Source organism: Pyrus communis, chromosome 15, assembly GCF_041283825.1.
Source record: "Pyrus communis isolate YQ-2024b chromosome 15, ASM4128382v1, whole genome shotgun sequence".
Lineage (NCBI taxonomy): Eukaryota > Viridiplantae > Streptophyta > Magnoliopsida > Rosales > Rosaceae > Pyrus > Pyrus communis.
In genome coordinates, this window is record NC_142579.1 from 33,338,538 (window position 1) to 33,351,226 (window position 12,689).

The window sequence follows — 12,689 nt, forward strand, 5'->3', positions numbered from 1 at the left end:
TGCCCATTAAATTATCACAATGAAATTTCAATGTTTCTTAGAGAACAAAGTGTTCGTCAATTTCTTTGAACTTAATTAGATGCCTCAAATATTTCGAATTTGACTAATATTTTGTAAGAATGATTTATAAGGTGCAACTTGAAAAGTAGATGGTTCGGATCGTTACATTCGATGCAGTGTAAGCCTAACAACTAATCCCCATTTTTATAAATAAATAAAAAATGAGAATCACTTCCCATAAGGGCTCATGTTCCTATAGCAGTGAAACACATATACAAACAATATGGGAACATATAAGTTCGTGTTCTTATAAGACTCATCAAGTGACCTAACTCTTTACTAAACAAACATAATAATCATGTTTACTGATTTGGTTTAGGGATTTGCCTTAACATATAATATGTAACATGTATAGCAGTATATGAGGTGTAAAGACTAAAGAGCCTACAAAAGTGGGGATGTGATTGGTACAAGACAAGGACATATACCTACATCTTTTGGGAGCATTTTACTAATTAATCAAATTCAAACCCATTCGAATTTCTGAAGTATCTCCGGATTTCAAATAATGTCGTTAATTAAGGTGAAGTAGGAGATCACATATATGCTAATCTGTATTTAAAAACATTTTCTGCTGATTAATCACTAAAATTAATGCTGATCAGGACTCAGATTTCGGTTTGATTAAAAAATATATATTCATACTTCACAGCTCAAACAATAGCCAAGAGGGTTGATATTAATGAATATACAACTTTATCCTTGTTTAGTTAATCCATTAATTAGAAGCAGGATATGGTTTAATGAGATCCTTGTGTGCATAACTGTCATATGGCTTTATACGTAAAATCTGAATCAGTCATTGATGATCACCTCCATCTGTGATACGATCATTTCAAAACAACGATTCATATCAGTTGTAGAAATAAATAAACTTCATAAACATCGAAGTGCGAATATGAAGTAATAGGTATGCCGAGATTAGCGACGGGTGTCTATTGGGACCAAGGTGGTTCCAAGATCATCAGGAGTTCGGAAAATATACATATGAAGGTCTTTTGAGGACATTCGAATGTTTGAAATGGGTCCCTTTTGTGTCCACCAAGTGTTTGATGTAATGCCTGCTAGACATATCTAAGTAGCAGGTTGCATCGAGAGCACTCGACAAGTTCTCTCGATATCACTCATCAGATTGCTTCGACATATGTCGCTGACGTGTGAGCAACATGGTTTGGCTGACAACAACAAGCTCACTAAGTGTTCAACGAAATGCCTCAGTGAATAATTTTGCAATCTATTAAAAAAACTTAAGATCTTTAACATTGGGACCCCCCCCAATGTTCGAATCTTGGATCTGCCATTGGCCGAGATGCCTTATTATACGAATAAAAGCATCTAATTGATGGAAGAAGTGTTGTAAAAGATCAGTTCGCGAGACTTTGGTCTGATACAATAAGAATTGCTTATTGTATGTGGAGAAAAATAGAGTGCGAAAATTACTATCTAAAGTTAACAAACTAACAAATCTATTAAAAATGAATGAGAATTTAAATTTTTTAACCTAATAATATTCGATATTCGCATGCAATGAATATGGCTTGGAATTCCAGCTTAGATTGCATCCAAATGAAAGGCCAAAACAATCACAACGCTGCTGAATTTTAACACAACAAGAATATAATCCCACTGGTCGTGCTTTTAGGAAACAAAGCTTGAGCATTTTAGGGGTTGAAATTCCAAAACCCTAATTAAAAATGCATGTAACCATTTGGTAATCTTTGCACATTGAGGCTCTAACGTAAAAAATTGGGATGGAAATCTTGAATAAGTCATATGGGGAATTATATAGATACGTTTTTGTTCATATTTTAATGGGGATGAAGATATGAAAAGAGAGGAATAATGCAAGTGCATGTAGTTGTACTTTCATATTTAAGAAAATGGTGTTAGATGCTTGAGAAATGCTAAAGAAGGTTCTCTCAAAAGTTAAACCTTTCATAGATTCTCTGACATCTCATGTGTTTTTGCATAATGTTTTACAACGTTGGCACGAGAGTTAACGTTTAACTGTGAGGTAGAAGAGAGTCTATGAATAATCTCAATTTGAGAAAGTCTTCTTAGCATTTTTCTTAAATGTTTATTACTTGGAATGGGACGAGTATTGAAAATATTATGATTTTAGGTGTTATTATGTGATTGGTAATAAATAAGTATTCCAATCATTTGAATTACTGCTTTTTCGTGCGTTTACAATTTATTGAGAAGATTTCGAATTAATTAAATATATTTTAATTGTTTTGACCAAAAAAAAAATATTTTTTAATATATTTCAGTAGAATTTTGTTTTGCTCCCCGTGTTCATAATACAGCAACGCATCTAGTAACATCTTTTGTGTTTAAGGAAGGTGGCCTTCATAGTTGTAATGAGTTTAAACTAGAGTGGTTGTTCAACACTCTGGCATCTGATAACATTTCAATTCGAATTTAATCAAAGTTTCTATCGTTTGGGGAAAAACAAAAAAAAACAAAAAATGGATTTTAAAATGATTAGAAGAGTAATTGATCTCATTTTATTCAGTTTCTCCCATGTTTACGACTTTCTTCATTCCAATTAACTAACCATACAGTCACAAAACATTTATAAAAACCAATCATATTTTTATGATTTATGATTTTTTGCTTCTTCTAGAGTTATGAATTAAATTTTCTTTCTTTCATGTATGGTTGAAACTTTGACATGAATGGCAAGCCCAGAGAAAAATGGTTACTTCCTACTTTATTACGAACCCACCCCGGAAACCATGTCGCCGAAATAAGAGAAAAACATTGCGATAGAGATGGGTTGGATAAGTCAGAGAAACAAGTAGCATATGGGTGCAACTAGCACTATCAAAATTAAATTACAATAAAATGCATAATAATATATTTAAGTTACAACTAAGGATAGGCGCGGTTTGATTTTAGTGTTTTGCTGATTTTAGACCCCGTGTTGTAATTGGATTAATGTTTTTCAGAGTTCAATTTAGTTCGGTTTAGGCCCTAAACAAGCAGTGTAAAGACAAGCGGAAACAAACCGATTCATTTAGTGATTGGCTTAGGTTTGGTTTAATTACTTTTCCTTTGTAAAGAATTAAGAGAATCAAATCATCGAGCTTGGTTTGATTTGCATGTTTTGGACAATTTGTGCGATTCTTTTACCCAACTTTGATTATTTTGTGTTAGGATTTAATTGTCCATGAAAACCAATGTATCTTGGAGCGACTTAATAGTTTTTAAGCACCATTCCTAACACGCGTTTTGAGCTGGTTTTTAGTAGCAAGTTCTACCTCTCATGAACTCTAAACACATTGATTATTGATCACATAACTAGTCAATTCAGTTGTTTTCCATGGTTACTATTCATTGAAAATTCAAATTTAAGTGGTATGTAACTCTTGATAGCAGCCGCAAAAAGCAATTATGCATATGCATCTTAAAGTTTGATTTCTTCTAACATTCATCTTCTTAATAACTAATAATTTAATCAACTAACACTCTCGTTTGTAAAAATTCAACGAAAAAAAACGAACATACTGCTCTAATAAAAATCCCTTTTTTGTTGAGCAGGGAAACAAAAAAAAGACATAAAAACGAAAAAACAAGAAGGCGACGCGCATACAGCACACTATTGATGTGGATGTGGTACTCTCAGGTATACTCTACTCTCTACTGTCGTCGTCTGTCTGACCAAAATGCTAAACGCCTGTGACGGGTGAGAGAGTGGGCCCCACCCACACTCACTCTTCTCCTATCTGTTTTTCCCTATTTATTTTCTCTCGCTCCCCCTCCCCTCCACAAAAAAACCGCCATTCCCAAACGCTTTCACCTTTCCCTCCTCCTCCGTCCTCCTCCAATAATTCCCTCCAAAACCCCCATATCTAATTAATTAATCCTCCCCAAATTTGATTAGTCTCCATCTAATCATCTGTCTATATACTATATATATATATATACACACACTTATTGATTGTGTGTGTGTGTGTGTGTGTATATGCAGCCTTGTAGCAGAGAAATGCAAGAAATGAACTCTCTATTGAACGCCTCAGCTTCCGCCTCTCAACTCTCCCTCCAAGATCACCACCACCTCCAACAACAACAATCTCACTCTCACAGCTCCCAGATGCATCCACAAATTCCGAACCCCTCCGCGTCCCACTTCGACTCCGCCACCCACGACGACTTCCTCGAGCAAATGCTCTCCACCCTCGGCCCCTCCTGGGCCTCCGCCGCCGACGACGTCCCGCCTCCGCCCTCCTCCAACCCTGACAATGTCGTCTTCTCCTACGACGACTCCGCCACCCTCGCATCCAAGTTTCGCAGCCAGCAGATCAGCGCCGGTTCCGGCGCTAACAAGTCCGCCTCCGCATCTGCCGCCGCTGCTGCCGCCATGATGCTCCAGCACCAGCTCATGATGTCCAGATCAGGCGCCGCTGACTCCGGCTTCTCTCCCATGGGCTTGTCCTTGCGGAACAACGGAGACTTTGACCGGTCCAACAGCGACGTCGGCGACGTCTCCTCCTTCAAATCCCCAAATACGGGGGTGAGTCTCACTCTTTCTCTCTCTCCCTCTCTCGCTCTCAGTCTGAAGTAACCGATTGCATAAGTGTAAATTTACAATGGCGGCATAAATGTAAATACGGTTATTTTACAGGGAGGCGATGGGGCTTCTTCTGTTCAATCCCTGTTCAATGGCTTCGGCGGATCACTGCATGGAGCTGCAAATTCTCAGTCTCCCAATTTTCACCACCCTCAGGCATGCCCTTGCTCTTAATTTTATTTAATTATTATTAATTAATTAATTAATCACGATTTGTTCTAATTGGGATTGTTAATTATGCACAGGGAGGTCAGCTGCTGGCGCAGAACTACGGAGGTGCAGGGGCGGCGATGAACCAAGCTCCGGCGGGTGGGTCTGCTGGGGCTGCGCCGGCCCAACCCAAGCCCAGAGTCAGGGCGAGAAGAGGTCAAGCCACTGACCCGCACAGCATAGCCGAAAGAGTGCGTCTCAGTCAATTTTAGTTGTTGTTGTTATCTGCGCAACCAAACAGAAACGGCTGCAATTCTTTGTTTGTTTCTTTTCGTCAGTTACTCTGATTTCTGACTGAAATGGTGTTGCAGTTACGGAGAGAGAGAATTGCAGAGAGAATGAAGGCTCTGCAGGAGCTGGTTCCCAACGCCAACAAGGTAATTTAATTTAATTAATTAATTAACCAATGAATATTATAGTCTGTTAATCGAGATTAAACAACGTAATTTATTTGTGATCATTAAACAATTTTTCTTTAATGTTATGTAACGATATGAAAATTAAAATGGCTAAGATAAAAAATAATAATAATAATAATAACTATTTCAGCAGATCAAACTATTATATAATAAAAGAGTAAAAACAGATTATAGTACATTTATTAGCTTAGAATATCGTTGTGGTTAAATAGGGAGTGTAGGTAAATTTCTTTATACCAAATGATTTATTACAAATAAGAAATAAACACGTTAATGATTCCTAATTAATAATCTTTAGTATTATTTTTTGTATTTAGAAAAAAATGGTAACCAATCCTTCCGTGCGCAAAAAGAAAGGAGAAAAAGGGGAAGTTGGTCCCGAGCCGTACTCCAGCACGACCCAAATGCCGATTGGTTAGGCTAATAATGGAGTATTCGAAACGTTACTAGTTAGTTTGTTTTTTTTTTTTTTTTCTTTTTTAAGAAAAAAAAGGTTACTAGTTAGTTAGACTTGCATTCTTGTATTATTTAGTATTGACCCAAGAAAATTATTAGTATTAATAATATTTTTAATCTAAACTAATGATTAAGTAGATGCAAGTTAGGATTGTTGGCCAAGGGAGGGAGTGGATATCCTTGCACTTTAAGTTTCAGTCTTCCTCCTTGTATAGTTTAAAACATTTTTTTTTGTAAGAAAATTAGATTTAATCTAAGGATTATTAGGAAACGATTTTCACACTGAACACTCTTGTTTACTTCCATTCATTTACTTTTATTTATTTATGCGATTTAATAGCCAAAAATAAACGTATGAGTGTGTAAGGTACGTGGAAACCAGTTCCCATGATTATATTATTCTAACTTAACCATATACTTATCGGGTGGCAAGTAACTAGTTTTAGTATATTTCTATACGAGATGTGTGTGTGTGTGTGTGTGTGTGTCTATATACAGGCGTTTCCATATGAGATGGGATCCAATAATTTAATGAATTGGATGTGGGTTTTGGAATGACAGACGGACAAAGCTTCAATGCTGGATGAGATAATCGATTATGTTAAATTCCTCCAGCTCCAAGTCAAGGTACTCCTCACGTCTTTTAGATTAATGTTTATTATATTTTAAGATTAATTAAACAAAAAAGAAAGATTCCCTGCTGGTTTGACATTGTTTGCTATATTAGAATCTGGATACGATAATTAAGTAATTAATTTGTTATATATGTTTACTGACTGGCATTGTGCTTTTTTGGGCACCGCACAATATGTAGGTTCTGAGCATGAGCAGGTTGGGCGGTGCAGCTGCTGTTGCTCCCCTTGTTGCTGATATGTCCTCTGAGGTAAATTATTTCACAATAAACCCGCCCATAAATACGCTTTTATGATGTATTCCAAATTAAAAACGCACCGTTACTGTATAAGAAAGTTTAAACATATGACATTACGTTATTAACTTAGGTACTAACGCATAGAACATTCTCAACCTGCTCGGACCAAATACTTGTTTTGGCCAAGCAGAAACCCACCAAGACCACCACAAAAAAAAAAATTGAGAAAAAGACGAGGAAAATTTTCCTTCCAGAATTTTTTTTGTGGAACAAAAACCAAACCACCACATTTCACCTACCCTACACCAACCAGTGTACCCGGCCAAACCCCAAAATTCTCCATCATATAATACAAAACGACAAAAACAAAAGCAGCACGCGTGCCCACTTTCTCAGATTCCTCTTTTCTCTTTTAGCTTTTGTCCTTTCCTTTTCACACCCTTAAAAAAAACTAAATAATGATTTTAATTTTTGGTCGTCGATGTAGGGTGGCGGTGACTGTATCCAAGCCAGTGCCAACGGCGGGACCCGCGGACGGAGCTCAAACGGCAACCAAACGGCGTCATCATCTAACGACAACAGCATGACGGTGACGGAACACCAGGTCGCGAAGCTCATGGAGGAAGACATGGGCTCCGCCATGCAGTACCTCCAGGGAAAAGGACTCTGCCTCATGCCGATTTCCTTGGCCACCGCCATCTCCACCGCCACGTGTCACTCCAGGAACCCCCTCCTCCAGAACAGCAACAACAACCCGGTCATCCCGTCCAACGGTGGCGACGGGCCATCTTCACCCAGCATGTCCGTGCTGACCGTCCAGTCAGCCACCATGGGTAACGGCGGGGTTGAGGGTTCCGTCAAAGACGCCACCTCCGTTTCCAAGCCCTGACTGAGGGCGCCGCCGTCGATCGTCGACTGACCTTTTGGCTTTGGTCTTTACTTTTTAGCGATAAATGAACACACACAGTGACGTGGGCTCCGAGGCCGTCCAAAGTCTACGAAAATAAGGCATCTGGGGTGGTGCTTTTCGAACGACGCCGTATTTGCGTAGACTTTGGCTAAAAGCTATCTCAAGCACACCACGAGAACCACCCGATCCCTATAAACCCTTTTCCTTCTAAAAGAGGTTTTTGAGGTCTCTTTGTTTATTTCTTTTAATTTAGTCTTTCGTGTTTATCCTAAAAAATATATTTAATCTTTCTGTTGTTGTTGTTGTTGGTTTTTTTTTTTTTTTTTTTTTTTTTTGTTTCCTGAAGAAAATTATAAATTTCTATTGCAATTTGCCTTGCCATCCCCTCCTGTGTTTCGTGAATTTCTAGTATATTTCCAGATATTCTATATTTTGAAAATTTTAATTATTTGAACTATACATAAAGATATAAATTATCAAAATTTGATGGCCAACAGTCTCGAAATATAAGATATTTCATAGGAGAATATAACTTTTGAACGAGTAATGTTATTCATACTATATTTTTATATCATCTTAAGTGATATCTGATCTGGACAGCTACATTATTTGAAAATTTTACAAAACACAAGGAAAATAATAAGAAAGACTCTTCATATACCACAATCATCATTCAATTAACTAGTTTTTCTTAATTATTAGTTTATTAAATAATGGACTAAACTTAAACATCTGATTAATTCAAATGATGTGGTTGTCCACATCAAATATTACCTAATATGATATGAAAATATGATACAAAAACATGGTATGAATATCATTACTCTCTTTGGACATACTAATTCGAAAAAACATAACGATGTGCTGTTTACGACATGATTTGGGGTTTCTTGACAGAAAAAATATTAAAAATAAAATAAAAGAAGAAGAAGAAGAAGGAATGATTAGGGTTTGATAATGATGATAGAATATTAGAGAGTTGTATTTATCTAAAAGGAGTAGGCAGCTGCTAGGCTAAGCTTTGATGACTTTTTCTTTTTAGGGTTTTGTTTTTGTTTGTTAAAGGTCATTTAGTTTGGTTTTGTGTGTGGGGCTTTTGCAGTAAAGACAATAAAATACTATTGCAGCGTGGATTAGATTATAGGTCAACTAAAAATATCTTTATATTTTTCTTCCTTTTAACGAGATAAAGACTAATTATTTATTAAGTAATACAAGAACTGGGATGATTGATTGATGTATAATCACTTCACTTGGTAACCCTAAAACTTTTGTGTATGATATGAATGTGTACGACAATTTAGAGAAAAACTTGGCAAGTGGTGTATACCAGTAATTCGTACGATGCCTCCTACAAAAATAGAAGTCAGATTATCTGTCCAACTTTTGTGTATGATATGAATGTGTACGACAATTTAGAGAAAAACTTGGCAAGTGGTGTATACCAGTAATTCGTACGATGCCTCCTACAAAAATAGAAGTCAGATTATCTGTCCTTCTGGGTGTCCTTCCCATCTTTTTTTATTTATGCGATCACGGTTTAATCACGTCAACATTTTATATTCCTATCGATTTTTTTCTTATTATCTCTATAAAAAATTAATATAAAATGTTGACATGACTTGACCGTATATACTCAAACAGGAAGGCAGACAATATACCTCCACAAAAATATTAACGCGAGAGTTAATTTAGTATATCCGTCGTCTTGAAGAATTATGAGACAAAATGACCACAATTAGGGTTTGCTCTTTATGAGGTATTTTCTTTAGCAAATTAAGTATAAGACACGCTTAACTGTGATTTGTCTACCAAAACATTTACAATTTGGCATAAAAAGATTGTGAATGCAACCTACCCACTAATGAACTCTGATTTTGTTTTTGGTTGCTGGAACTTAGAAGGTTCAATTAGTCTCTTAACTATCACGGGATGGCTCAGTAGTTGAGAATGAATTATAGGCCCGTATTAACACACATCATGCTGATGGTTCGATTCCTATCGCTGGTGAATCCCACGATGGTGGCCAATGAGAGGCTGACATGCCTATGTGCGTCTTTTCGGCCCCCAAAAGAGTGAACTGTTATAGCGAAGTCACCAGCTGGTCCATTTTAAAATAAAAATAAAAATTAGTCTCTTGGATTTAGGTTTAAGTGGTACCTACCTTTTGTTGTTTTTCCCATCTTTCTAATCCCCCTTCAAATTTGAATACTCATTCTATACATAAAATCTATGGGTCAAATAGTTTTGATCATCTTCAATCGTTGCGATGATGATTGTTAGACAACTTGGACTCATATTTTACACTTCTTTTTCTGTAGATGAATTTTTCTTCTCTTGAGTCAATAATTTTGTCCTTTTTCTGTGGATGATTTTTAAGTTGAAACGTAAGATAAATAAGGGGCTTCAATTGTTTTATGAATTTTGTGGAAAGGTCGGCTAACGCATGCAGATGACAAGTTATCATGGGAGTCCAATCATTCTTTATCATTTGAACACTCAGTAGAACAGTTTAATTAAGTGATTAGTCAGATATTCATTCAAGACATTAAATTATGTGCATTGAAAAATTGTATTTAAACATATTAGACCGCGCTTAAATACAAAAAGATTCATTCCTTTGTAAGAGTGGTCTGATCAACCATATAAGTGTAATTAGGCTGTAATCCCGAAGTTTTTCTCTATATTAACTCTCTAGTGCTTGTTGCTTAAGAAACTTAACAAACAAAGAAAACAAACTTAATGAACCACAGCACATATAATTACTTCACGGTCCGAATCCCAGATTGATTCGTAATCATGTTATCATAGGTGATTAGAAAGAGTTGCGTTTGGGTAATTCATAGAGGTTAGGTGGTATTCTTTGTTGACAAAACGCACATATTATTATTACCCTTTACTTACCTTCTTTATTCTATTATCCTATCTTCGTTAAATCAAAATTAAAAAAGACTAAGTTGTTTTTTATTGTATTGATTATTTCTTAATTATCGTTAGGTTAGAAAGCACCATGACAATATTGTTTTTTTTATCTCAATTTTTCGACGTGGGATTTATATTCAACACGCTCCTTCATGTGAGGCCATCGCATAATTATGTTCAACATGAAACAAAACTAAACAAAAGTGAGATTCAAGATAACATGTTATATGGCTTTATCAATTAATCTTGGTTCAGTACAATTTGTTTGCACATCGTTGAAAATAATCTGAAGTTTGACTCAGATAACGAGAACGTCGTATCTATGAATTCGATACTTAGTTTTGATTAATATCGATGTTATTCACAAGCTATATAGAGAAGCGGAGAAATGAACATAAACATTTAAATTAATCTAAATTAATCTTGAACAAAAGAAAATTGGTATTGCATAATTTGAGCTTGAGGGCGTGTGAATAATTGAGAAGAGATCATCTTCGGATCTTTTTCACCAAAATCACTAGATCAAGTGATCCGGGTTTTTGAAATTTCATCCAACGGCTAAAAATTATTATAACTTTTAAATGGTCAAAACAGATGAGCCGTTAGATAAAATTTTAAAGATCAAAATCACTTGATCTTATAACCTTAGTAGAAAGAATCTCTTATCTGAATAATTAAACAGAGCGTATTTCCACTCATTGATTGAGACACCTTGCCAGTTGCCAGAGTGCCAATGGCATGCTGACGCAAGGCCTACGTAACGTTCGTCCAAGTCCAAGCAGCATGCATGTAACCAGTTGCCACTGACAGAATTTGAGATTAGTCTAATGTGAAAGAGATTAAATTTTGAAAATTAAAAGATATGAAAGTTGATGATTGATTTATTACTTAAGTGTTGATTAACGTGTTCAATCATATTGATGACAAATCATTTAGTTTGCAAATTTAGTCTAAATTTTTTGTCTCACTAGTATTACTCTGAGATTAAAATGTCAGAGTATCTCCAAAAAAGATGTTAAAATGTACATATCAGCTATAATAGTAAAAAGAACCACACTAATATTCTCCAACAAAAGTGCCAAATCTTATGTGGCGATGACATAGATTGGCAACAAAAGAGGTTGTTGTCAAATTTGACAGCAGCTTCAAATGTTTTTTTCATTAATTATTAAATGAATTTTATTAATTTTTAATTAGTTTAATCATTTATTAAAATTAATGTTGAGTTGATCGATGCAAGTATCATACTTTTTTCTTGTTTTCAATCAAGAAATGTGAACAGATTACTGATTAAACCTTAAATTTCTTTTATTAAATTTTATTTTATAAAACAATAAATAATAATCTAAGTTGACATATCAGTTGGAGAACAAAACTTTAAAAGATGTCAAAGTGCCACATAAACTGTCAAAATTTAAATTTTATATTCAAATTTTGAGGAGATGGTCTCACTAAACATATTTTGTTGTAATAAGATAGGATTGATCAGGAGAGATGTCGAATACGTTATTGAGGATATAACTCAACCTCTCTTCCGCTCATGATGTCTAGTCACAATTTATGAACATCCAAATTGAAAGAGCTTGATATACTCTCTCAAATATTGTTACGATGTAATAATTTCCCGAGCTGAAAGAGCTTGATACTCTTCACATTTTGTCACAAAGAGTAGCGCATCAAACCCTTAGAGAGAACAGTAATTTTCACGTTCTCGTTTTCTTTTTTTGCGCTTATATTGTTTATTTTGCCGAGCTGGCTGATTGATTTAGAGGTATCAATTGGTAAACAAGAACTTTCAAACTTTGATCTTCCAAGATCTCCTCAAAATATCAAATTCAATTTACATAATCTTCCTCGGTTTTTTTATTTTTTTATTTTTTTTTTTAATTTCATACACGCATGATGCGCATGGGAATATTAAGAGACATGTAGTCCACTACTTTTTGTCAATTCTTCACCACCCCATGATTCACCCATTGACCCTCCAGTTCTGAATCAAGATTATTTTTTAGGGTTCATCATTTTAATTTATTATTATTAATTTAATTTCGGCCATAACTCCACTGATCTAGTTATGATACATCCTGACCCGGAATGTCAACTAAGATTCCAAATCGAGTTGTGCTGGCCGACACCAGGAAGGTGACGAAGCCATAAAGTGTAGTGATGTGGAAAATGTGAATAAATTTAAACCTAAGAATGCCTAAATACAAAAGTGCGTTTGGAAGGATTAGTGCATTCCAGGTTGCAGAACATGAATTAGAA

At 35.5% G+C, this 12,689-nt stretch overlaps 1 protein-coding gene across 1 annotated transcript; it reads left to right on the top strand.

Annotated features, from left to right (window-relative positions):
- Positions 1-3,824: 3,824 nt before the first annotated feature.
- LOC137746200 (bHLH transcription factor RHL1) lies at positions 3,825-7,883 on the top strand. The gene is made up of 7 exons (XM_068486278.2): positions 3,825-4,579; positions 4,691-4,792; positions 4,882-5,037; positions 5,158-5,223; positions 6,283-6,348; positions 6,536-6,604; positions 7,080-7,883. The coding sequence occupies exons 1-7, from the start codon at positions 4,031-4,033 to the stop codon at positions 7,479-7,481; spliced, it is 1,410 nt and encodes a 469-aa protein (XP_068342379.2). The 5' UTR covers positions 3,825-4,030; the 3' UTR covers positions 7,482-7,883.
- The last annotated feature ends 4,806 nt before the right edge of the window (positions 7,884-12,689 follow it).